General features: G+C 46.6%; 3 protein-coding genes across 7 annotated transcripts in view; all 3 read left to right on the top strand.

Annotated features, from left to right (window-relative positions):
- The window catches only part of TTC7B (tetratricopeptide repeat domain 7B), a 330,755-nt gene extending 316,597 nt beyond the window's left edge, over window positions 1-14,158 (top strand). For all 5 annotated transcript variants that reach the window (XM_050953235.1, XM_050953234.1, XM_050953237.1 and 2 more), the window contains one exon: window positions 13,138-14,158. In XM_050953235.1, the coding sequence (XP_050809192.1) occupies window positions 13,138-13,359 (222 nt within the window). In that variant the 3' untranslated portion in view covers window positions 13,360-14,158. The remainder of the gene's footprint in view (window positions 1-13,137) is intronic.
- RPS6KA5 (ribosomal protein S6 kinase A5) overlaps window positions 1-27,544 on the top strand; it is a 669,794-nt gene that overhangs the window by 502,093 nt on the left and 140,157 nt on the right. The gene's annotated exons all lie outside the window — the stretch shown is intronic.
- LOC127052409 (uncharacterized) overlaps window positions 1-27,544 on the top strand; it is a 179,864-nt gene that overhangs the window by 132,125 nt on the left and 20,195 nt on the right. The gene's annotated exons all lie outside the window — the stretch shown is intronic.

Below are 27,544 nucleotides of genomic sequence, written 5' to 3'. Positions count from 1 at the left end.
AAATTGGAGAAAGTACAGAGAAGAGCAACAAAAAATGATTAAAGGTCTACAAAACATGACTTATGAGGGAAGATTGAAAAAATTGGGTTTGTTTAGACTGGAAAAGAGAAGACTGAGGGGGGACATGATAACAGTTTTCAAGTACGTAAAAGGTTGTTACAAGGAGGAGGGCAAAAAATTGTTTTTCTTAATCTCTGAGGATAGGATGAGAAGCAGTGGGCTTAAATTGCAGCAAGGGCAGTTTAGGTTGGACATTAGGAAAAACTTCCTGTCAGAATGGTTAAGCACTGGAATACATTGCCTAGGGAGGTTGTGGAATCTCCATTGTTGGAGATTTTTAAGAGCAAGTTAGATCAGGGGTTCTCGAACTGGGGGTTGGGACCCCTCAGGGGGTCACGAGGTTATTACATGAGAGGTCGCAAGCTGTCAGCCTCCACCCCAAACCCTGCTTTGCCTCCAAGCATTTATGATGGTGTTAAATATGTTTAAAAGTGTTTTTAATTTATTAGGGGGAGTCACACTCAGAGGCTTGTGAAAGGGGTCACCAGTACAGAAGTTTGAGAACCAATGGGTTAGATAAACACCTGTCAGGGATGCTCTTCCCCCCTCCCCCGCAGGGGACTGGACTAGATGACCTCTCACAGGCCCTTCCAGTACTATGATTCTGTACATTTAAATATATTTGAATGCAACATAATTACATTACTGAGCAAATATACCTTAAATGAGTGGCTCTCAAACTTATTTGATTGGGCCCCGTTCTTTGTGTCTGAAGTCATTTATGCCGCCCACCCCACACGCACAAATAAATATATCGCCACCCAGCTCTAAAGGCAGTGCCAAGCCAGCAGCAGCACAAAAGTAAGGGAGGCGAAGTGAAAAGTGATACCTCACTTCCAATATATCACTTCTCACAGCAGACTTAGTGCCCCATTGCCACCCTTATTTATGCACTGCTGCTGCCACGCCACAGTTGACAGCCAGAGCCCTGCTGCCACCAGGTGAGGGATTGGGCAAGGAAAGGAAGGAGAACCTGAGCCCGGCCTGCGTCTTGGTTAGGGAATGGGGAAGGGGGGAGGCAGAGCCCGGCCTGCCACCTGTGAGGGATTGGGGGGTGGAAGAAGAGCCCAAGCTCGGATGGCCAGGCTCCACCTGTCAGCCCCAGTATGGCGGGGCTCCAGTTGTCCCTATTATCCCTGCCTCCTGGATATGTACGGCCGCCAGCCACACCGGGCTGACAGCCAGAGCTCTTTTAAAAGAAAAAAAGCCGGACCTCGCATCTCCCTTTGGAGGCCCAACCCATAATTTGAGAACCACTGGCTTGCATGATCTAAAAGGAACCAGACCAATTTAATAAATTTAACTTAATTTTTCAAGACAAAAATTTACTAATTTGGATTGTATTATAGATGGGTGAGTAAAAGATATGGACATTTTGAGAGCCACCATGTTGTATGGAAAATAACACTACAGAATAATCTAAGTCCAATTTCTTGTTTGATTACAGGTTATTTTTACAGAATCCTTAATTTCCAAACTGATATGCATTTGAGTTTTTAATCTCATTTGCACAACACATCTGATTATAATAATTACAAGCAGATTAAGTGTTCCGTGTGCACTTGTTTCCAAAGGAAAGAGCTACTAAATTATTTTCTGTAGAATTGCATATTTCCTTTAAAGAAACAGGCAAACATATTTCATTACAAATACATCTTCTAAAAGGGAAATACAACGTACACGGATGAGAGGGAATATATGGAAATACTTTACTAATTTTATTTTAAACTTCAGTTCGCGTGCTTGTAGTAAAACGCATGGAACAAAAGCAAAATCCTTACTATAACCATCATGTGATTTAAAAACATGCATGTTTCTGTCCCAGCACATGAGAAAATCTCAGATTCTGGGAGGGGGTGTTTCATGTTACATTTTTCGTACATCATAGAAAATCTTATGTTTCTAGATATGTGCAGTCAGCATTTCTGTTTTATGATTATAATACAGTACTGAAAAATTTGTTGTAAACCTTCAAGTTTGATAGGTTTATTTGAAAATAACAGCCACATCAATAAGAGATGCAAATTAGATTGAAAAAGCAATACACTTTTAGAGGTAAAAGAACTTTTTTGATGATACAATTGTTGTGCATATGGATTTGCTGTGCAGGTTTTGCATATTAAGTGATGTTCTATAACTATATAGTCAGATGATTCTTAGTTTTCATGTTTTTGAGTGAAGTTTTTTGTAGTGTGTTACTGCACACAAGTATAGATACTTAAGTCTTTTTTAGATGGTAATTTGCAAGGAAAACAACTAAAAGAACATTAGAGAACCAAGCAGCTAGAAAGGAGAGAAAAAAAATCCTACTGGCTTTTGGTTCCTAGATATCCCAACGCTGCTCACCATGTCAAGGTTTTTTCCCCACTTTGAACTTTAGGGTTCAAGAAGTGGGGACCTGCATGATCACTTTTAAGCTTAATTACTAGCTTAAGTTTGGTACGCTGCCACCAGCCAGAAGTCTGTGTCTGGCACACTTCTGTTCCCCTAAAACCTTCCCTGGGGAACCCAAGACCCAAACCCCTTGTGTCTTAAAACAAGGAGAATTTAACCATCCCCCTCCTTTTCCCCCCACCAATCCCTGGTGAGTTTAGACTCAATCCCTTAGATTCTAAAACAAGGAAAAATCAATCAGGTTCTTAAAAAGAAAGCTTTTAATTAAAGAAAGAAAAGGTAAAAATTATCTCTGTGAAATCAGGATGGAAAATGCTTTACAGGGTACTCAGATTCATATAGACTAGAGGGACTCCCCTCTGCAGCCTGAGATTCAAAGTTACAGCAAACAGAGATAAAAATCCTTCCAGCAAAAAGACACATTTACCAGTTGAGAAAACAAACATAAGACTAATCCGCCTTGCCTGCTATTACTTACTATTTGGAAACATGAAAGACTGATTCAGAAAGATTGGAGAACCTGGAATGATGTCCCGTCCTCTCAGTCCCGAGAGCGAACAACGAACCAAAGAAAAAGCACAAACAAAGACTTCCCTCCACCAAGATTTGAAAGTATCTTGTCCCCTATTGGTCCTCTGGTCAGGTGTCAGCCAGGTTCACTGAGCTTCTTAACCCTTTACAGGTAAGAGACATTAACCCTTAACTATCTGTTTATGACAATGTCCATTCCAATTAGGTGTGCGCCCACCATATGCATGGCAGCTGGAAGGTTTTTCCCCTAGCAGTATCCATCGGGTCACTCCAGGCGCCCCCTAGGTTGCGCCTTCGTGGCACTGGATATAGGCCTCTGCCAACCTGCCACCTCCTCAGTTCCTTCTTACCAGCTGTGCCGACAGATGGGTAGGAGGGTGGGTATTGGAATGGACATGAACAACACATCTCGAAGAACAGTTATGAGATAGTAAGTAACCATTTTTTCTTCTTCAAGTGCTTGTTCATGTTGATTCCAATTAGGTGATTACCAAGCCCAAGTTTTGGAGACAGTGTTGGAGCTCAAAGGCTTGCTGATTGTAGCACCGCTCTGATGAAGGCTGCATCATCTGTGGCCTGTTGTGTAATAGTGTAATGCGAGGTAAAAGTATATATTCATGACGATGTTGCAGCTCTGCAGATCTCCTGCGTCGAAACGTGGGCCAGGAATGCCACTGATGATGCCTACGCCCTTGTGTGATGCACTCGATATAGAAGGCAAGTGCCCTTCTAATGTCTGCCTAATGCCCAATGAATGCAGTTTCTGCTCCCTGCTGCTTGCGTGTGGCTTGGGGTAGAAAACTGGAAGGAAGATATCCTGGTTCACGTGGAACTGGGAGATAACCTTAGGGAGAAAAGCAGGATGCGGCCTGAGCTGGACATTAACCTGAAAGAACATCGTGTAAGGAGGCTCAGATGTTAGGGCCTTTAGCTCAGATACCCTCCTGGCCAATGTTATTGCTACCAGGAATGCCACCTTGTATGAGAAGTACAGCAACAAACCTTTAGCCAATAGTTTGAAGGGTGTCCTCATTAGTCTGGAAAAGGACCAAGCTAAGGTCCCAGGCTGAGACCGGCTGTCGTACCTGAGGGTATAACATGTTGAGACCATTTAGGAAACCACTAACCACAGGCAAAGACTAACTTGGCAAAGACCCGCCGGCACTCTGTACCTGGATAGAAGGCCGAGATAACAGCCAGATGGGCCTTTATTGACAACAGGGAAAGCCCTTGCTGTTTGAGATGGAGGAGATAGTCCAATATTACAGGTATCAACAAATATGTTGGAGACGAGAGGAATTGGGAGGACCAAATTGTGATTCTTTTGCATTTGGCCAGGTAGATAGCCCTAGTGGAGGGTTTCCTACTGCACAGGAGGACTTAGAATCATAGAATATCAGGGTTGGAAGGGACCTCAGGAGGTCATCTAGTCCAACTCCCTGCTCAAAGCAGGACCAATCCTGAGACAGATTTTTAGCCCAGTTCCCTAAATGGCCCCCTCAAGGATTTAGCGCACAACCCTGGGTTTACCAGGCCAATGCTCAGACCACTGAGCTATCCCTCCACTGACCGGACTTCCCTGACCGGACCCGAACAGGCGAGCTCCATTGGGGTTAGCCATGGAGCTTCCGTGCCATGAGGTGAAGCAACTCAAGATTAGGGTGCTGGAGACAGCCGTGGTCCTGAGTTATCAGGTCTGGAAAGAGCAGTAAGGCTATTGGGTTGTTCATGGACATTTCCAGAAGGGATGTGTACCCGTGCTGGCAGGGCCAGGCTAGAGCTATCAATATCGCTGAGGCCTCCTCCCTTCAAACCTTGAGGAGCACCTTGAGAATGAGAGGTATGGGATGGAACGCATACAGAAGGGATCCCTTCCAGGGAAGGAGGAACACATCTGCAATGGAACCCTGGCTATGATACAGGAAGCAGTAGAAATGCAGGCATCCCTGTTGTGCCGCGTGGTGAACAAGTCTATCTGGGGAAATCCCCACTTTTGGAAGATGTTATTAACGACATCCGGGCATAGGGACCATTTGTGGCTCTGAAAGGACCTGCTGAGATAGTCCACCAACTTGTTCTGTATTCCAGGAAGGGACGATGCCTCCAGGTCTATTGAGTGAGCTATGCAGAAGTCCCACAGACTGAGGGATTCCTGGCACAGGGGAGGGGAGCATACATACCCCTGTCTGTTTATATAAAACATCGCTGTTGTATTGGCTGTCATAACTTATACACATTTGCCCTCGAGGTGAACTTGGAATGCCTGGCATACAAGAAAGATCACTCTCAGCTCTCTGACATTGATGTGGAGTGAGTGCTCTGCTTGGGACCAGAGGCCTTGAGTTCTGAGGTCTCCGAGGTGCACTCCCCATCCCAACGCTGATGCGTCCATCACCAGCAAGAGGGAAGGCCGTGGTCTGGCAAAGGGGACACCTGCACAGACCTCCTGAGGGTTGAGCCACCATAAGGGGGACTCAAGAACCAGATGAGGAAAAGTGACAACCTCGTCTAGACAGTCTCGAACCAGCCGATACACTGAAGTTAACACGCCTGAAGAGGCCGGAGCCTTAATCTGGCGTGCTGCACCACTGAGGTACAAGCAGCCATGTGTCCCACAAGTTTTAGGCAATTCCTTGCTGTGGTAATAGGGAACTGCATAAGGCTTCATATTAAGTCACAGAGGAACCAGAAACGCGACTCTGGGAGGTACGTCGTCGCCTGCATAGAGTTCAGCATTGCCCCTGTAAACTCTATTCTTTGAATGGCGCCTGGGATTGACTTCTGTACATTCAGTAGAAGGCCCAGGGTCATCAAAAGTAGCTCTTACAAAGGTCACTGTCTTGGAGCAGCCCTTGATTAGCCAGTCATCAAGGTATGGAGACACCTGCACCTGGCTCTTGTGCAGGAAAGGAGGTATAACTGCCATGCACTTGGTAAATACTCAAGGAGCCGCTGACAGGCCAAATGGAAGGATTGTGAACTGATAATGACTGCAGTTCACCACAAACCTGAGGTACCTTCTGTGGGATGGCTTGACTGAAATGTGAAAGTAAGCGTCCTTCAAATTGAGGGCAGCATACTAGTCTCGTGGATCCCAGGAAGAGATAATAGAGGTCAAAGAGACCATGCAGAACTTCAGTTTCTTCATGAACTTGTTGGGCTCTTGCAGGTCTAGCATGAGCCTGAGGCCACCTTTGGCTTTTGGTATTAGGAAATACCAGGAATAGAACCCCTAGCCCTTCAGTTCCTGAGGAACCTCTTCCTCTGTCCTCAGCTTTAGGCACGAGTGCATCTCCTGTGTGAGGAGTTGCTCATGAGAGGATCCCTGAAGAGGCACGGGGAAGGGTGGGTGGGCAGAGAACTGAAGGGAGTATTCCCTTTCTACCATGAGGAGTACCCAGCAATCCAATGTAGTGTTTTGAAGATGGTAAACATGAGGCGGGGGCTGCAGCTTAAAATGTTTGTTGATTAGCCGGAGTGTGGAAGCCAAGGGACTTGAGGGTGGCCCTCAAGAACTTAAGGCTATGAGGCTATGAATTGGTCTTTTCTGAAAAGAGGGACAGACCCTCAAAGGGGAGATCTTGGATTGTCTGCTGGACCTCATATGGGAGCCCTGAAATTTGTAGCTAGGAGTTACTCCTCAGGACTGTCGTGGAGGCCATGGTGCAGGTGGCCGCATCTGCTACATCAAGGGCTGCCTGCAGCGATGCTTGGGCAATGAGCTTGCCCTCCTCTACCAAGGAGGAAAACTCTGCCCAGGAGTCCTCTGGCAACAACTCCGTGAACTTGGCCATCACTCCACAGAAGTTGTAATTACACCTGCTGGGGATGGCCTAGTGGTTGGCTATACGGAGTTGGAGTACATTTTCCTCACAAAGAGGTCCAGCTTTTTTGCCTCCCGATTTTTTTGGTAGCCCTGGCACTCCTCCTCATACACTGCAGCTACCACCATGGAGTCCGGCAGGGAATGGTTATACAGATGTTCATACCTCTTCAAGGGAACAAAGTATTTTCATTCATTCCTCTTTGCCATTAGTAGCAAAGAGGCTGGGGTCTGAGTTTTGGTGGTATCACAAATAGTTTTGATGAGTGGCAGAGCAGTACAGGAGGGTGGGTGACTCATGAGAGGGACACAAGGGGGAGCACCAGCTAAAGTGGGGCACATGACCTCACCACGTGACTCCACCCAGCCCAGGCCCCATGCTCTCCCCATCCCCTTCCCATCCCATCCCATATTACCCAGGGGCGGGGAGCACTCTGTCCTCCCACTGCACCGGACACCGACAGCTTCTCCAGCGTGGCTGTACTGTACTGGATCCCAGGAAGAGATAATAGAGGACAGCTTCTCCAGCGTGGCTGTACTGTACTGGATCCCAGGAAGAGATAATAGAGGACAGTGCTGGGAGTGGTACCGGTACAGCTGCGCCAGAGGAGCTGCCAGCATGGGACGCTGGATCCTGGGAGCAGCATCCCACACTCAGCACTGAACTGAACCACAGCAGCGAAAGGAGCAGTCCCACGCCTGCAGCTCCTTCAGCACGGCTGTACCGACCCCAGGAGACACAGCTGCGTGGAAGGGCTGGGGGCAGGGCTGGAGACAGTACAGCCGCGCTGGAGGAGCTGCTGGCCATGGGGCCACCGGTGGCCCCATGTCCTGCTCCTTTCACCACTGTGGTTCCCCACTGAATGTGCCCCTCCCCCCTCCAGGGAGGGACCCAAGGGGGCAAGTATGTCCACCATGGGGTCTGATGTTTCCACAACTTCCTTTGCCTGGATTGCCAGGTTCTGTGCCACCTTTCTAAGCAGCTGTTGAAGCACTCTGCTGTTTTTCAAGGCAGCGGCTGTCGATGTTCCTGCCACCACCTTGTCAGGCAAGGATGAGGACAACGCTCTAGCTAGGAGCAGGTCCTGTTCCCTGCCTTCGGCACCAAGGGGATCTTGTTGAGCTCGGAGATCCGTCACCAGTGCCAGCACGGTTGGTGCTGAGAGCGTCGATGCTGGCGCGGTTGGTGTCTATGTAGGAAATGCTCGATCCTGCTGATATGTCGCTGGTACATATGAAGCTGCGACCACCAATGCCAGCTTTGAATAGGACCTTAGACTCTGTCCCTGGCCCCGGTGGAAAGCCAAGGGTGTCCAGAATGGCCCCTGGGTAGGAGTTTGCCAGTGACCTGGCTATGGTCGCGGGTAGAGTTTCCATCTGTGCCTATTGGACCTAGATTTCCTGCTTCTCCTAGAGCGGTATGATTCTGACTCTGAGGACTCTGTATAGGAGGACCACGGAGGAGCGGTGGAGATTGGTGCTGGGAATTGGGGACCAGTGTGGCTCCCCTATGTTGGCACTGGTGTAAGGTGCTGGTGAATGGTGCTGAGGGGATGGCGACTGGCACTGCATCATTGCTGGCTTGCCTCTGGATGGCACTGGGGATCTCGCAGGGGCCTCTGTGACCAGTGCAGGAGACCTATCCACCTTGGTGGGGAGGATGGTGCTGTAAGGACAATGAGGTCTCCTGCTCCCTCCAAACACCTCCAGTGTGGATGGCAACTGCAGGTCATTGCTCTCCCGGATCAGGGAGTGTTGTGGGCCTGGACTTAACTGGTCCCATGTGGGGGCAGGAATCGACAAGGCCTTAGTCGGTGGGGCCAAACTGCCATTGTCCGACGTGCATCCCATGGCTGTGGGCTCCTTCTGTGGCGGTCTGGACATAGGGGAGCAGCCCCTTTCGAGTCTCCTTTTCATCTGGGGCACCAGGGAATGGGAATGGTGCCGCCCACTGGGATGCATGGAGCTCCTATGCGAGGAGCCATGATGGTGCCAAAAGTATCTGGTGGAGTCTTTCCGTGGCGCCAACTCATGTGTCACTGGTACTGGCGACTGCGCATCAAAGATGAGGTGCTCAATGCCAGCTCTGCTGATCCAGGGTCCAAGTGTGTATGAGGATCTTGAGACACGGGTCCCTGTCCTTTTGCGTGGTCCAACGGAATCCCCTGCAGATGTTGCAGCATTCTTTTTGGTGGCTTTCCCCCAAACGCTTCAGACAAGAAATGTGTGAGTCCGTCTTGGCATAAGCTTGCCACATGCCAAGGAGGGTTTAAAGCCAAGCTTGCCCCATTACTGGGAAGAAAGGGAGTGGGGGGGGAACCCCCAAATGAAACACAAAGAAGACTATTCTAACTACTACTAACTACTATATGATCTAAATATATACATGAGTTGAAGGTTCAAACTGCTAAGAGAGATGCTTGCCGAAGCAAGAGACATGAGCATTCCAGCTAACCATCATAGGCGGTAGAAGGAACTGAGGGGATGGTGGGTCAGCAGGGCCCTATATCCAGCACATGAAGGCATGTTCCAGAGATCACCTGGACCAACCCAACGGATACTGCTAGGGGAAAAACCTTCTGGCTGCTGTGCACGCAGCGCACGCACACATAATTAGAATTGACATGAACAAGCACTCGAAGAAGAGCTGGCATTCACAGCTTCTGTCCTGACTGCTGGGCTCTTGAATTCCTCCATTAGTTTCTTCTTCTCCTCCTAGTTTCAGTTTATTTTTTCATCTGTTCTTTGTCTCTGTTCTTCTCCATTCCTCTCCCAGAGTTTTACAGGCCACAAGGAAAGCGTAGATTCTCCATTTAGCACCAAGTAGACACAGAGGAAACTAAAATGGCTCTCCCCTTGAGAATGGCTCCTGTTCCAGATAGGATAAGACAACTCAGTCAGTGGTCAAATCTCCAGGTCTCCTAAGCAGAGACCATTCAGAGAAATATAAGTCTCAGTGCACCAAGGTTCCATCACTGAAAAGGAGAGTATTTCTCTGAAGTGTTGCCAATTGTAGTGATTTCATTCCTTGTCTTGCAGTGTTGAATATTTTTCTTAAAACCACAGCTCTGGAGACAAGTGACTGTGATGATTTCAGCTTTCATTGTTTAAAAATAAGCTTCTTGCCCTTGGGTTTGCAGAGAAAAGCTTGAAGACATGGACACTAAGAGCTCAAAATCTAGAAAACAAACAAAAAAAAAAACCAAAAGCTATTTTCTTTTTACTTTCTTGACTTATTAGTCAATATCATGGGGTTTTGTTTTTTGGAGTTTTTTGTAACAACGGGATTTGACATTACTGTCTAAGTCCATCTCAGGAAATGAGGATGAGTGGGAACAGTATTTGTCAAGGGGGCAGGTCACAGCAGCCTTCAGTCCAGCAGAAGCTCCAAAGCCAAGATGATTCTCCCTGAATTGTTTACATGGTGTAGGGCCATAGTAAGAGAGAAAACAGATATATTTCCCCCTACCAAGTCCAAGGAAGTGGCCTCCCCAGAAGCAAGCATAGTGCAAATCTTTGAATCAGTTCTTTCTCTGTAGATCTGGAAAGAACAGGACTGTCACTGGAAAATATTAATAGGTGTGCTAGACCCCTTCCAAAACCAAGAGAAGAGATTACCCTTGCCCCTAGGATCTTCCAACCTAGTATTAGTCATGATACAGTAATGAGTAACAAGTGGGAGGGAAAATGTGAGATAACAAATAAGATTATGTGATTACTCAACAAGGTCTAGCACGTGGCAAGTTTAAGGATGTTTTGTTATTACATTCAGTCTAAATAGATGTCTTAATTATCAGCATTTGAGTAGGCCTGGAGACAATAGTGGATCATAGGGAGGGGCTTGAATTATTATTGTATATTTGTCGGGCAGTAGTACCTAGAGCCCAAATAAAGAATTGGGGCCCTATTGTGCTAAGCATTGTACAGACATATAATGAAATACCATCCGTGCGCTGATGGATTTGAGAGAAAACTCAAAAACAGTGTTATGTGCATATGGGACAGTGTAGAATAAATCATGAAGATGATTATGAAGGAAGCAGACAAACAGAATATTGTGTCCTGATTTCATTGGCAGAGCAGTGGGCAGAAATGATTTGATAAGAGAGGTTGTACTCCTTGATATAATCAGAATATAGGGAGACATGTATCTGTTTAGTATTCAGATTAGTATTCCATGATTTTGGCAAGGCCCATGTTCAAATAGGGTACAGTTCTGAACTTTCCCAGGCTTAGGATGTAGTGACCTGGGGATTCAGTGCTTTAAAAGAACTGAGTCAAGTTAACATTGAGAATGGTCAAAATATTCCAAAACCCAACACTAGCAAACTCTGGAGATTGTAAAATCCTCAGACTATGTTGTGCTGTAATTTGCTCATAGCTAAATTAAGAGACCAGTAGGCAGGTGGTAGAGCAGAAGAATCCAGCATGTAGTCCTGGGAACCTCAGAGGCAAGAAGGAAATCCTGAAACACTGGAGATTGACTGATCACCCAATTATTATTAAAATGGTATAAAAAAAATCCAAGTGAAGTATAATTGGTTTGAGATACCCCTGCAAAAATTGGATATTCCCAGTAAACTCTGGCATCTGGTTTCCCTTTTAGATGGGTTTATGACGAGTCAGAAGACTGACAATGAGATATGAGGCCATTTATCTGTGGATCATGGGTTTCAGTTCAGCCTAAGTCTGTCATGACCAAATGTTATAGCAGTCTTTTCTGATGCCCTATATGAAATGAGTCTGTAATCTCAGTCTGCTGGGTTCCAGTGAACAGGATTCATCATCATAAAAATAATCACCTGAACCTTTGTTGGCAGTCACAGCAGAGAGGCCAGTGAGTGAATGGGCGCTGTAAGGTGGTGCCCTCCAGGGCTAACGTGCCTTAGTGGGCTTGGTGTGAAGATTTACCCTTGCTACTGCCCATGTCATAGCTGTTCTGTGGATAAACAATTAACTTCTGTCTCCAGTGTTCTCAATGCAGTATCCTTCACCAGCATGAAATACCCTAACATCTCAAGTAAAACATGGCTACCAAACAATTGCTGTCAGTACTTAACTGCAGTAGCAGATAATCAGAAAAAAATGTGCTCTTTCCATAGAAAGTAATTGCAGATTTGATGTAATTTGTTTTAATCTGTACCCCTATCAATCAGGCTAATACCTCTACAAGACCACATTGCTTCCTTTGGTCTTGAAGAGTAGAGTTTGTTTGGTTTTTTTAACAAGTTGGAAAATGGGATCTGGCATGTTGAAAATAGATTAGATAGATAGATAGATAGATAGATACACACACACACACACGTATCATTTTTCATGTACAAAGTACTAGCATTTTTAACTAGGACAGAATATACACAGCTTCCAGAAGGAAGATTTCTGTAAATGAATTTGGAAGAGAAGCTTACATCTGCAAATCAAGTACCTTTTATTCATTCACTTTGATGGCAATAAATTATAATTTGAGAATGCTACACTAAACCAGCTTAGTGCAGAGAACATCCATAGATTCCTTCCTGCCTCACTTTTTCTGAATTAATTTGATGGTCTAATTTTCAAATATCGCTCAAACCACTGATCACCATCCCTGGGAGTACTTACTCACTTGACAACTCAAAAAATGAAACTCCGGTACATCTGTGACAGCAGATCCATTAGACTTAGAAATTAGCTCTCATTGCATTTCTGCATTAAACCCATTGCTGAAATTACTTCATTTGCTTTCTTCTTCATGAATTTGTTCTCTCAACAGTCAAGCATTCAAAAGTTGTATTATATAGTGCAGTTAATAGTCTGCTTACAAAAGAGTTTAATGTAGTTGGCAGAGGAGAGAGTAATTCAAACTCCAGGAATTTACAATGGATAGTTAAACAATTACACAGAATCTCTACACTCTTAATTTACTTTTATGCCCACTTGGTGCTCATGAAGGTGTGGGGACTAATTGTTTACAGACAGCTTATACAGCTCTTCCAGTTCTCTTCAGTGTGAATTTAAGAACACCCTATTTCATTCCTGCACCTCTACTCAGCAATAACTCTTCACCATGCTACTGAGATTTTATGAAATAGACCAATATCACTCCACCACACTCATTTTCACTTACAGTCAAAAGCAGAATTTGAACCCAGGTTTATAAAGTAGAGATGGTGAAATGCATTAATCCACTCGAACTATCTAGCCATTTTCACTTCTTTCAGTGCTTCTAGGTATAATTTGGGTCTGGTAAAAGTCCTGTTAAAAGAGTCTTGTTCATGTTACTACTGCTAGTGTTCAGTACTTAATATTGGTGTTCTCAGCCACTTTGCGTTTTCTTTATTTTATTGCAGGCTCTGATACTTCACCAATTAGGACGCTATAGTTTGGCTGAGAAGATTCTCAGAGATGCTGTCCAGGTGAATTCTACAGCCCATGAGGTTTGGAATGGTCTTGGGGAGGTTCTGCAAGCTCAGGGCAATGACGATGCAGCAACAGAGTGCTTCCTGACGGCGTTAGAGCTTGAAGCCAGCAGCCCAATCGTCCCTTTTACCATCATTCCACGAATTCTCTGAGATAATATCTTGATTACTGAGTTCATCATGTTTCAAGTTCTGGATCTGAGGGTGAGGAAACACAACATACAGGTCTCTGATAACACAGCATGGTTTCAGAGGTAACAGAAAACCCCACAAAATTTGTTAACTATTGTGGGAAACCTGACAAAGCATTGAAGTGATACAATATTTTAATGTTAGTGAGGCAAAAATGACTAACCAAAAACAAATCTCTCATAGATCACCTACATTTTTTCCCCATGGTAGTTATGAAGCCTGATTATATTGTTCTAATAGATAATGTGCCATATTTCATTAGATGACATCTGAGTGTTATGTAAAAATTATAATGGAATCCACCATCAAGTGTAGAATTATATATTTGAATTAAAATTCAGTGGCAGAGCAGACTATTTTTAACAAGCCTGTCGTGAAAACTGTTCTCTCTCCTCCTCCGTCTCAACCCCTCTTGGCCTAAAGTCAAACTGTGAATTTTCTGTTTTCCATCTCTATACTAGTCCAGGCCAGAAAATCAACTGAAGAGTTCTTGGTTTTGGTTGTTAAAAACTGTGATGTGTGGCTAATTGTTATCTTTACTTAGAACAAAGGCTGAGTATAAGAATATTTATATTTTACCAATGTATGCCTGCTACAAAAAAAGAAAATATTTGTTATTTAAGTGTAACTTTTTTATGTGAATTCAGAGTTTATTTATCGATGGAAATATGTAAAAAGAAGCTTCAAATGGAATATTTACTGACATTCCTTATACATTACTCACACTTGGAAGATTATGTTAATAATAAAAAGATTTTTAAATGGCCCCCGTGGCTGTCCTCTGTTTGAAAGCGCAATGAAAGGAAGTGGAACTGGTAACTTGTGAGTGCAGCTGATTAATGTTGGGCCTGTGGGAGGCCATCTGGCCTTGAGAAGATCACCTTTAGCACTGCTTATGTCCAATGAGGTCAAGAGAAAGAGGCACATCGGATATCTTTGCCTAGTCTTCTAGTCTTGTAAAATATCCCCCCCCCCTTTCCTTCCCCCCAGAGGATAGAAAAATCTCCACCAAAACCCATGGTAAATGCACACATGGAGTTAATTTGGACCAATATAAAAATTTTAAAATCAACCCAGTTATACAAGACACTTTTGAAAACAAAGGAAGCAGAGAGCTCATTGATCTGTCTGCCATATCTGACTGTCTTCCTGCCTTAACAGAAATATTCATTCGATAATACTTTGCTACATTGATTGATATATTAGAAAAGTATATAAATTGATATCTGCCATCAGTACCCAGATTTTCTACCTTGTCTCTTTTTGGAGGACCTTAGACTTCATAACCCTGCCATATGTTCACACAGTGAGTTCTCAGCCCTGTTCTGAAGTTTCCTTTACCTGTACACCTTTACAGTATTTGGAAAGTATATCTTAAATGTTTCTCCTCAGCTTTCACCATCCTTTGCACCTATTTCACAAAGATCTCACAGTCATCGATTGTCTGGTGGCATGTTCCTAACATGGCAGTGGCAGCAGTTGTGCCAGGTTGTTAGTGGACAGAAGTGTTTGCCAGAGCTTCGGAGGGGAGTGGATAAGAATCATCTACAGTTCCTGCACAGAAAAGAGCCAGTCCTAACAGATTCATCCACCTCTTCCTCCTAATATGAGGCAGATGTTGAATGTGGGAAATTTTCCAGAGTCCTCATTAAGCAAGGTGACCAATGGTTCTTGCACAAAGCATGCTTCCTTCAGTCTGTCACTCACCTTCAAGAAGTGATTTTAAAGTGTTCAGCATGTGCATAAGATAGTGGATGACTCTGGCAAATACTTTCTCTAGAGCAGACAGAGGACCTCGACTGACACTTCTGTCTCTTTCATTCTAGTGTTTTCTAAAAGTAGGAGACCCAAGCTAGCCCCATGCTCAGTGGTGCAGTGATTTTTTTTTTCTTTCTATCTCATGTGTCCGATAAGATTGAGGCAGCTTTCAAATTTTACCTGTTACAGTTTAATCCTTAGAACACGCATCCTCTGTAAAGTGCACTGTTATACTGGGTAGCTCCCAATTTGTAAACCCAGGCATAACCCTCCCAACCCCAGTCAACACAGAAACATCACATTACTCCTTCCCTTTTCTAACCCCCCCCCATTTGCTTTCGTCTCTTGACAAAACACGGTCCTGTTTTCTCTTCCTTGACTGCTATCCTAGGCAATGTCTTAATCATCCCTCCATGTTCTCATCCCGCTGCTGAAGCCTCCCACTAGCTACAGCTCACAATGTACACTCTGTGACTTCTTTCAGCCCCTAAAACATGTTTGATCTCAACAGTTATATGATCCCATGTCTAATAACTAAAAGGAAATGCAGAAATTAAGACTTATGTGTGATTTTGTCCATGGTAAACCTTAGTTTTGCCGTCCCTCTTCAGTTTCTTAAAATACCCACTAATTGCTGGGAAGGATGTTGGGAGTGAACTTGGAGGGTTGTTAGGCGTAAATTATGGAACAGGTTTTTTGGAGACGGAGGGACTGTTAAGTTGGGGAGCCTCCCCCAATTAGATCCTGGATGATCCCTAGCCTCTCCCAATCAGTCAGGCACATCTGTCCCTGTCCCCAGGTAGCTCTGCACTCCCATCCCATCCCCATGTGCCCCTGCACCCTCACTCACAATCAGCCCTCCCTCCAGTCTGTCCCCCCACTAGCCCTTCTGAACACCATTCTGTCACCTCCCAGAAGGCCCATGTGCTCCCCTTTCTCTGTCCCCCATATCTTGTGCCTCTTTACCTGGCCCAGCAGGCAGGCACTGAGAGGAATGCAGCCTCTTTCTCCCTAGCAGCTGCTGATTGATACAGCTGGTAAGCGGTGACCCATCTGCTCTGTTCTGGTGCCACAGCAGCCCCTGATGGGCAAAGGGTACAACTGCAGCATCTCTCCCACAGAATGGTTCTGTGGGGAAAAAAAAATCTGCAGGGCACATGACTAGCACAGTGGTGCAGAATTTTCGCAGGAGTAACTTCGTGTACAGCGGAGTGTGTAACAGGGTTTCATGTTCTTTTCTTGGAATCAGTTTCATTATTTTTTCCACAAGACTTTACCTCCTACAAATTGCCTGGTCAAAACAAGAAAACTCAACTACATGCTTTAAAAAATGGAGTATGTATGCAAGGTCAAATTTAGGAGTTTTCAGACCAAAGTAGGAGTCCCTCATAGCACATTAATTAAATGGCAGAACTTGTTTAAACATCACTTAATTTACCTTTACCATCTATCTTATATCAGCAGTTGTTAGAAAAAGGTATATGCACCCAGTCTAAGTAACAAGTCCTAGTGAAAGATACATGGTCTGCTCTCTTTGAAACAGGCTGAGTGACCTACTGAGATCCCAGCCTCTAGTAGTACCTGGACTCTGAGACTGTAGTTTCTTTGGGTACGTCTTCACTACCGGCTGTATCGGCGGGTAGCAATTGATTTCTCGGGGATCGATATATCGCGTCTCATCTAGACGCGATATATCGATCCCCGAACGAGCTCCTGTCGACTCCAGAACTCCACCAATGCGAACGGCAGTAGCGGAGTTGACAGGGGGAACCGTGGACGTCAATCCCGCGCCGTGAGGATGGTAGGTAACTCGATCTAAGATACTTCGACTTCAGCTACGCTATTCACGTAGCCGAAGTTGCGTATCTTAGATCAATTTCCCCCCCCCTAGTGTAGACCAGCCCTTATATTCTATAGCTTGGCCCACATGAAATGTGGAGCACCTCTTTGTAAACTGCTATAAAGTCTTCTGATCTTCAGCCAGGAATGAAACTTCCATCACTTTAAAAATGTGTATTTCCTTCACCTTAGACTGTAGCCCAGCAGAATTCAATCAGGACAAAAACTGATTGCAGACTTTCTTTTTCAGCCAGAGCTTTTCTTTGTCCTTCTCAAAACTAATTGCATCTGGTGCTACTAAGCATATGCAAAACTAGTGGTAGTTACAGTCACTGTGCATAAAATGACTGAACTTCAGGGCTTCAATAGGCAATATTTTGCCATTGAAGTTAATGGGGCAAGTTCATCACTCTAACTAGTGAATTAAGAGGACTTACACGAGGAATTAATTCAGCCCATATGTGTCTTGCCTGGATGAGGATAGCAGGATTCAGAGAGAAGCAGAACCAACCCAATTGTATCTTCCATATTTTTCAGCATCTTGATATTATACAACCTGAACAGACAGACATGCAAAAATGTTATTTTGGAAAATTTTTCTGAAGGTTCTGTTCTACTCTGTAAAGTGACAATATTAAACTGACAAGGTGGGTGATGTAAAGTTAAAATGGTATCTTGGCATTGTAAATTTATTTTGTCTCACTAATTGCCTATCAAAATTTGCTCAGTTTTCAATTAAAATGACACTTTTCCCTGACCAGCAACCCTCATACTCAGCCTGGGCTGTTGCCTTCTCTCTCGTCACCACCAGTGATAAAGGTCCTGTAGTCCAAATTATGTCTTCAATACCACCTGTGAAACCCCACTGCATCCAGGTTATGTTCTGTTAGCACTGCTCCAGTTAATTGGAGGCTTAGAGTATTTTATACATAGATTTGTATTGTCAGTGGCATCTAGGAGCCACAGATACAGATAATTCACCTTACATGATCTTTATTACTGGTGAGTGAGAGAATTAAAATAGCCAACTTGACTCTGAGCCCAGTTTGAGTTTTCAGGATGAGATGGGTAAAAAATATTTTTATTTGTAAACTGAGTTCCTGTCGAGAGCTGATCAAAAAAATCCATCTAAACTTTTCATCTGAATTTGCCAATTTGTCAAAATCTTGGAAATCTTTTCTGAAACCTGCTTGGGTTTCTAGGGCTTTCAGGCTCTCTGTTAGCTTGCAAGGCACACTCCCTGGAAATCCTGACTCCCAGACATGCAGCTCTTTCACAACCTTGCTTTCAGGGTCCCTGGCTCCAGGGCAGCCCACTGGGCTGGCTGCCTCTGAATCGGGGCTCCCAGGGTTTCTAGCATCCCCAGATCACATTCCGTCGCATGATGAATTTCAAAACTTTGGGGTTTTGTTCAAAATCTGAATGAAACAAAAATTTGAAATCACAGATTTCTCTGCAAAAGATTCTCATTCTCCTCCCAGCTCTATTCATATCATACAAGAGCCAAACTCTGACCCCTACAATGCCATTTTTACAGTCATTCAAACAGCAACTGAAGTCAGTACTTTTTCTGAATGTAGTTCACAAGACAGGAATGCAACAAAGAACATAGCTCCTCAGCTGATGAAGGAGTGCTAACAGCATCCTGGCCAATTGGGAAGCTAGAAGCAATCACCTTCTAAGTGCATTATTTCATGGAACAGTAGACATAAAAATCTATTTAAGATAGGAAAGGGTTAATATGCTTGAAATGTGGTGATAGTTTATTTTGATCACGTTTGTGTTTTTTGAAATAAGGTGCATTCAGAACAGACAGTTTCAATCAAATCACTTGAAATGGGCATTACTGTACCACACTTCATCCAAAGATAGATTAAACTTCACAAGACTGCTCCTAGCCAGGTACAGATCATTGATGTCATTTTACAGATGGATAAAGCCATGAGATCTTAAGTCTGTAGTGGCAAGTTGAACATAGTCTTGACTCCCACTCATCTCTTCAAATACAGCCTCCACATAAATTCACATTCTTCATATGAAATCATCACCATGATGGAAGGTCTCTGGAACAATTGTTAGCCACAACAGCAGCTAGTGATAACTGATGGTGAGATACCAGTGTGAGGGAAGACACAATTAGAAGTAATCGTAAGAGCCCGTATCAGTGGTTCTCTTACTGTTTCCCATGCCAGGACCTACCACTTCCCATGTAGCCAGCATTTACACTTGATCTCTTCCCCTTCAGCAGTATGGAAGACCAACAGGGCTGAGAATCCATAGCTTCTCAAACACCACCCTTTAAATATATGGGTCCCAAATAACATTCCAGTCTGTTCTATAGAGGTTCTTACCCCACATGTATAAACTGTAGTATCTGAGGGCTACATTCACAAAAGAATTTATGTGCCTAAACCCCAGAATCAGGTCCCACTAGGATTCACACACCCCCTGCTCATCGCTACTGAACCACCTAGTCTTACTGAGCACCTACATATTTGCCATAAACATTCCCCCGGCACATGCGCACTGAAGTTGCAGGCCAGGCACCTGGCGGCCTGCTCCCCAGAGCAAGACACAAGTCAGTGTACAATATGCATTCCTCTGCCTAACTCACCTGCAGGGCCCAATCCCACCCTAGGTTTAGGGTTCCTATGGGTAGGGCACTTGGAACTAGGGTTAGGGTTCCTAGGGGTAGGGCTTCCCGCCCTAGGGTTAGAGTTCCTAAGGGTAGGGTACTAGGTGCTCAGGTTAGCGCTCCTAATGGTAGGGCACTTGGAACTAGGGCTAGGGCTCCTATGGGTAGGGCACCCCCCCCCAGGGTGAGGGTTCCTATGGGTAGGGCACTTGGAGCTATGGGTAGTTCATCTCGTCCTAGGGTTAGGGTTCCTAAGGGTAGGGCACTTGGAGCTAGGGTTAAGATTCCTAAGGGTAGGGCACTTGGAATTAGGGTTAGGATTCCTATGGGTAGGGCTTCCCATCCTAGCATTAGTGTTCCTATGTTTAGGGCACTTGGAGCTTGGGTTAGGGTTCGTATGGGTAGGCCTTCCCGCCCTAGGGTCAGGGTTCCGATGGGTAGGGCACTTGGAGCTAGGGTTAAGGTTTCTAAGGATAGGGCACTTTGAGCTAGGGTTAGGGTTCCTATGGGTAGGACTTCCCGCCGAAGGGTTACGGTTCCTAATTTTAGGGCACTTGGTGATAGGGTTAGGGCTCCTATGGGTAGGGTATCCCAACCTAGGGTTAGGGTTCCTAAGGGTAGGGCACCTGGCACTAGAGTTAGGGTTTCTATAGGTAAGGCTTCCCACCTTAGAGTTAGGGTTCCTAAGGGTAGGGCACTTGGAGCTAGGGTTAGTGTTCCTATGGGTAGGGCTTTCCGCCTTATGGTTAGGGCTCCTAGTGGTAGGGCACTTGGAGCTAGCGTTAGGGTTCCTAAGGGTAGGGCTTTTCACCCCAGGGTTAGGGTTCTGAAGGGTAGGGCAGTTGGAACTAGGGTTAGAGTTCCTAAGGTTAGGGCACTTTGAGCTGGGGTTAGCGTTCCTATGGGTAGGGCACTCCGACCTAGGGTTAGGGTTCCTAAGTGTAGGGCATTTGCTGCTAGGATTTGGATTCCTATGGGTATGGCATCCTGCCCTAGGTTTAGGGTTCCTAGGGGAAAGGCACTTGGAGCTAGGGTTAGGCTTCCTATGGGTAGGGCTTCCCACCGTAGGGTTAGGGTTCCAATGGGTAGGGCACTTGGAGCTAGGGTTTGGGTTCCTATGGGTAGGGCACTCCACCGTAGGGTGAGGGTTTCAATAGGTAGGGCTTCCCGCCCTAGGGTTAGGGTTCCTATGAGTAGAGCACTTGGAAGTAGGGTTAGGGTTCCTATGGGTAGGGCATTCCGCCCAGCTTTAAGGTTCCTATGGGTAGGGCACTTGGAACTAGAGTTAGGGTTCCTATGGGTAGGGCACCCCCACATAGAGTTAGGGTTCCTAAAGGTAGGGCACTTGGAGCTGGGGTTAGGCTTCCTATGGGTAGGGCTTCCCACCCTAGGGTTTGTGTTCCTATGGGTAGGGCACCTGGAGCTAGGGTTAGGGTTCCTAGAGGGAGGGTATCCCACCCTAGGGTTAGGGTTCCTAAGGGTAGGGCACTTGGAGCTAGGGTTAAGGTTTCTATGGGTAGGGCTTCCCACCCTAGGGGAACCCTAACTCTAGTTCCACGTGCCCTACTCTTAGGAACCCTAAACCTAGGGCGGGAAGCCCTACACATAGGAATCCTAATCCTAGCTCAAAATGCCCTACCCTTAGGAACTCTAACCCTAGGGCAGAGTGCCCTACCCATAGGAACCCTAACCCTAGCTCCAAGTGGCCTCCTCCTAGGAACCCTACCCCTAGGGCAGGAAGCCTTATCCATAGGAACCCTAACCCTAGTTCCAAGTGCCCTACCCATAGGAACCCTAACCCTAGGGCGGGATGCCCTACTCATAGAAATCCTAATCCTAGCTCCAAATGCCCTACCCTTAAGAACCCTAACCCTAAGGCGGAGTGCCCTACCCATAGGAACCCTAACCATAGCTCAAAGTGCCCTAACCTTAGGAACCCTAACCCTAGTTCCAACTGCCCTACCCTTCAGAACCCTAACCCTGTGGCGAAAATCCCTACCCATAGGAACCCTAAGCCTAGCTCCAAGTGCCCTAAACATAGGAATGCTGATTCTAGGGCGGGAAGCCCTACCCATAGGAGTCCTAATCCTAGCTCCAATTGCCCTATCCATAGGAATCCTAACCCTAGCTCCAAGTGCCCTACCCTTAGGAACGCTAACCCTAGCTCCAAGTGCCCTACCCTTAGGAACCCTAAACGTAGGGCGGGAAGCCCAACCCATAGGAAACCTAACCCTATCTCCAAGTGCCCTACCCTTAGGAATCCTAGCACTAGCTCCAAGTTCCCTACCATTAGGAGCCCTAACCATAAGGCGGAAAGCCCTATCCATAAGAAACCTAACCCTATCTCCAAGAGCTCTATCCTAAGGAATCCTAACCCTAGGGCGGGAAGTCCTACCTATAGGAACACTAACCCTAGCTCCAAGAGCCCTATCCTTAGGAACTGTAACCCTAGCTCCAAGTGCCCTACCCATCGGAACCCTAACCCTAGGGCGGGAAGGCCTACCCATACAAACCCTCACCCTAGCTCCAAGTGCCCTACCCTTAGGAATCCTAACGCTAGCTCCAAGTGCCCTATCCTTAGGAACCCTAACCATAAGGCGGGAAGCCCTACCCATAAGAACCCTAACCCTAGCTCCAAGTGCCCTACCCTTAGGAACCCTAACCCTAGGGTGGGAAGCCCTACCTATAGGAACTCTAACCCTAGCTCCAGTTGCCCTACCCTTAGGAACCCTAACCTGAGGATGTGAAACCTTACCCAATGAAACCCTAACCCTAGTGCCACGTGCCCTACACTTCGGGACCCTAACCCTAAGGCGGGAAATCCTACCCATAGGAACCCTCACCCTAGGGGGGTTGCCCTACCCATAGGAACCATAGCCCTAGTTCCACGTGCCCTACCATTAGGAGCGCTAACCCTAACACTAAGTGCCCTACCCTTAGGAACCCTAACCCCAGGTCTGAAAGCCCTACCCATAGGAACCCTAACCCTAGTTCCAAGTTGTGACGTTATTGGTATAAACTGGAACCATATAGAACATGGTTTGCCACCAAAGTCCTGTAGTGGCACCAAATCTTATGTAAAGGGGGTCATATACGGTGTCTATGACCAGGTTATTGGTTGCTGGTTATGATTATGCTGTCTTTATGTCTGTATCATTTTGTAGTTGAAGTTATAAGTATTGGCTGTATACTGTCTGTATTTCAAATTTGTGCTGCAGTTCTGGGTGACACCCCAGACAAGTTGGTGTTAGCTCTGCTTAGCCTGCTTGATGGCCCATTAAGGACCATCAGCTACACAACTGACCCATTGAGAGGAGGCAGATACGCCTTGTAACTCAGCAGGGTGTGCAGGAACTGGCCCATGTGACTGCAAACTCCATGTGGCTGTAATCTTCCACAGTAAGAACAAAGTGTTCTTACACCTGGAAGAGCCTATATAAGGCTGATGCCTCTTCTCCATCTTGTCTTCAATCCTGGTTCCTACCTCTGGAGGGACTTTGCTACAAGCTGCAGCTCTACACAAGGGACTGATGACCCATCCCAGTGGGGGATGTTCTCCAGAGACTTGATTTGAACCTGCAGTTTACTCCATTACTGCTACAAGCCTGAACTAAGAACTTTCCCATTAATGTATGTAATTATTTCCATTTAACCAATTCTAGCTCTCATTTCTATCTTTTTCCCTTTATGAATAAACCTTTAGATTTTAGATTCTGAAGGACTGGCAACAATGTGATTTGTGAGTAAGATCTGATGTGTATATTGACCTGGGTCTGGGGCTTGGTCCTTTGGGATCGAGAGAACCTTTTTCTTTTACTAGGGTGTTGGTTTTAATAACCATTCATCCCCAGAACGGGTGGCACTGGTGGTGATACTGGGAGACTGGAGTGGCTAAGGAAATTGCTTGTGTGACTTGTGGTTAGCCTGTGGGGTGAAACTCAAATCATATTTGTCTGGTTGGTTTGGTTTGCCTTAGAAGTGGAAAAACCCCAGCCTTGGGCTGTGACTGCCCTGTTTGAGCAATTGATTCTGAATTGGCACTCAGTTGGGTCCGCCAGAACCGCATCGTCACACAAGGGCCCTACCCATAGGAACCCTAAACCAAGGGCGGGATGCCCTACCCAAAGGAACCCTAACTCTAGTTCCAAGTGGCCTACTCTTAGGAACCCTAAACCTAGGGCAGGAAGCCCTACCCATAGGAACCCTAACCCTAACTCCAAGTGCCCTACCAATAGGTACCATAACCCTAGGACAAGATGAACTACCCATAGCTCAAAGTGTCCTGCCCTTAGGACGGACCTCTAACCCTAGGGCGGGAAGACCTACCCATAGGAAACTTAACCCTAGTTCCAAGTACCCTACCCATAGGAACCATAAACGTAGAGCTGGATGCCCTACCCATAGGAACTCTAACCCTAGCTGCAAGTGCCCTATCCATAGAAACAAAAACCCTAGGGTGAGATGCCTCACCCAAAAGAACCGTAAAACTTGCTCCAAGTGCAAAACTCATAGGAACCCAAACCCTAGAACGAGATGCCCTACCCATAGGAACCCTAACCCTACCTCCAAGTGCCCTACCTATAGGAACCCTAACCCTAGGGCAGGAAGCCCTACCCACAGGAACCCTAACCCGAGCTCCAAGTGCCCTACTCTTAGGAACCCTAAACCTACAGCGGGAAAACCTACCCATAGAAACTCTAACCCTAGCTCCAAGTGCCCTAACCATAGGAACTCTAACGCTATCTCCAAGTGCCCTACCCATAGGAACTCTAACCCTAGGTCAGAAAGCACTACCCATAGGAACCCTAACCCTAGCTCAAAGTACCCTACTCTTGGGAACCCTAACCCTAGGGTGGGAAGCCCTACCCATAGGAATCCTAACCCTAGGGCAAGATGCCCTACCCATAGGAGCCCTAAACCTAGCTCCAAGTACCCTCCCCTTAGTAACCCTAACCCTAGGGCGGGAAGCCCTACCCATAGGAACCTTAACCCTAGTTCCAAGTGCCCTCCCCTTAGGAACCCTGACCCAAGGGTGGAAAGCCCCACCTATAGGAACCTGAACCCTAGCTCGAGGTGCCCTACCCAAAGGAACCCTAATCCTAGGGCGATGTGCCCTACCCATAGGAACCTTAACCCTAGCTTAATGTGCCGTACCCATAGTAACCCTTTCCCTAGGGTGGGAAGTCCTACCCATAGGAACCCTAACCCTAGCTCAAAGTGCCCTACCCATAGGAACCCTAACCCTAGTTCTAAGTGCCCTACCCATAGGAATCCTAAACCTAGGGTGGGATGCCCTACCCATAGGAAATCTAACCCTTGCTACAAGTGCAAAATCCATAGGAACCCAAACCCTAGGGTGAGATGCCCTACCCGTAGGAACCGTAAACCATTCTCCAACTGCCCTACCTATAGGAACCCTAACCCTAGGTTGGGATACCCTATCCATAGGAACCCTAACCCTAGCTCCAAGCGCGCTCCCCTTAGTAACCCTAACCCTAGGGTGGGAAGTCCTACCCATAAGAACCCTAACCCTAGCTCCAAGTGACCTACCCATAGGAACCCTAACCCTAGTTCGGAAAGCCCTACCCATAGGAACCTTAACCTTAGCTCCAAGTGCCCTCCCCTTAAAATCCTAAACCTAGTGTGGGAAGTCATAACCATAGGAACCTTATCCCTAGCTCTAAGTGCCCTACCCTTAGAAACCCTAACCGTAGGGCGAGAAGCCCTACCATAGAAACCCTAACCCTAGTTCCAAGTGCCCTACCCATAGGAACCCTAACCCTTGCTACAAGTGCCCTACACTTACGAACCCTAAAGCTAGGGTGGGAAGCCCTCCCCTTAGGAACCCTAGCCCTAGCTCCAAGTGCCTATCCATAGGAACCAAAACTCTAGGGTGAGATGCCCAACCCAAAAGAACCGTAACCCTAGCTCCAAGTGCAAAACCCAGAGGAACCAAATGCTAGGGCGAGATGCCCTACCCGTAGGAACCCTAACCCTAGCTCCAAATGCCCTCCCCTTAGTAACCCTAACACTAGGGCAGGAAGCTCTATCCATTGGATCCCTAACCCCAGCACCAATTGCTCTACCCACAGGAATCCTAAAGCTCGAGCGGAATTCCCTAACTATAGGAACCATAACCCTATCTCCAATGACCTACCCTTAGGAATCCTAACCCTTGGGCGGAGTGCCCTACCGATAGGAACCCTAACCCTGGGGGGGGGGGGTTGCCCTACCCATAGGAACCATAACCCCAGGGCGAGATGCCCCACCCAAAGGAACCCTAACCCTCAGTCCAAGTGCATTACCCATAGGAACCCTAAGCCTAGGGCGAGATGCCCTATCCATAGGAACCCAAACCCTAGCTCCAAGTGCCCTACCCATAGGAGCCCTAACTCTAGTTCCAAGTACCCTACCTTAGGAACCCTAAACCTAGGGTGGAAAGCCCTACCCATACGAACCCTAACTTTTACTCCAAGTACCCTATCCATAGAAACCATCACCCTAGGGTGAGATTCCCTACCCATAGGGCACTTGGAACTAGGGTTAGCGTTTCTATGGTAGGGCTTCTCGCCCTACGGTTAGGGTTTCTAAGGGTAGGGCACTTAGAGCTAGGGATAAGGTTCCTATGGTTATGACTTCCCACACTAGGTTTAGGATTTTAAGGGGAGGGCACTTGGAGCTAAGGTTAAGGTTCCTATGGGTAGGGCTTTCCGACCTAGGTTTAGGGTTCCTATGGGTAGGTCACTTGGAGCTAGGGTTAGGGTTCTTATGGGTAGGACTTCCCACCCTAGGGTTAGGGTTACTAAGGGGAGCGCGCTTGGAGCTAGGGTTAGGGTTCCTATGGATAGGGTATCCCAACCTAGGGTTAGGGTTCCTATAGGTAGGGCAGTTGGAGAATGGATTCCCTATTCCTATGTCCAAATGCCCTACCTTAGGAACCCTACCCTTAGACAGAGTGCCCTTCCAATTGGAACCTTAACCGTAGCGCCCAGTGCCCTACTGCGGGAAGCCCTACCCATAGAAATCCTAACAGTAGTCCTAACAGTATCTCCAAACGCCCTACCCTTAGGAACCCTAACCCTAAATCCAAGTGCCCTACCCTTCTGAACCGTAAACCTAGGGTGGGAAGCCCGACCCATAGGAAACCCATCCCTAGCTCCTAGTGCCCTACTCTTAGTAACCCTAACCCTAGCTTCAAGTGCCCTACCCTTAGGAACCCTAACCATAAGGTGGGAACCTCTACCCATAGGAACCCTAACCCTAGCTCCAAGTTCCCTACTGTTAGGAACCCTAGCTCTAGGGCGAGACGCCCTACCCATAGGAACCCTAACCCTAGCTCCAAGTGCCCTACCCATAGGAACACTATCCCTAGGGTGGGAAGCCCTATCCGTAGGAATCTTAACCGTAGATCCAATTGCTCTACGCTTAGTAACCACAACCCTAGATCCAAGTGCCCTACACATAGGAACCCTAACCGTAGGGAGGTGTGCTCTACTAATAGGTACCCTAACCCTTGTTCCAACTACCCTACAATTAGGAGCGCTAACCCTAGCACCAATTTCCTATCATTAGGAAACCTAACCCTAGGGCGGAAAGCCCTACCCATAGGAACGCTAACCCTAGCTCCAAGTGCCTTACCCATAGAAACCCTAATCCTAGGGCGGGAAACCCTACCCATAGGAACCCTAACCCTAGCTGCAAGTGCCCTACCCATAGGAACCCTAACCCTAGGGCGAGGTGCCCTACCCATAGGAACCCTAACCCTAGGGTGGGAAGCCCTAACCATAGGAACCCTAACCCTACTTCCAAGTGCCCTATCTATAGGAACCCTAACCCAAGCTCCAAGTGCCCTATCCTTAGAAAACCTAACCCTGGGCTGGGAATCCTTATCCATAGGAACCCTTAGCGTAGCTC

This window comes from Gopherus flavomarginatus, chromosome 5, assembly GCF_025201925.1.
Source record: "Gopherus flavomarginatus isolate rGopFla2 chromosome 5, rGopFla2.mat.asm, whole genome shotgun sequence".
Lineage (NCBI taxonomy): Eukaryota > Metazoa > Chordata > Testudines > Testudinidae > Gopherus > Gopherus flavomarginatus.
This window is presented reverse-complemented; position numbering and strand designations above follow the sequence as displayed.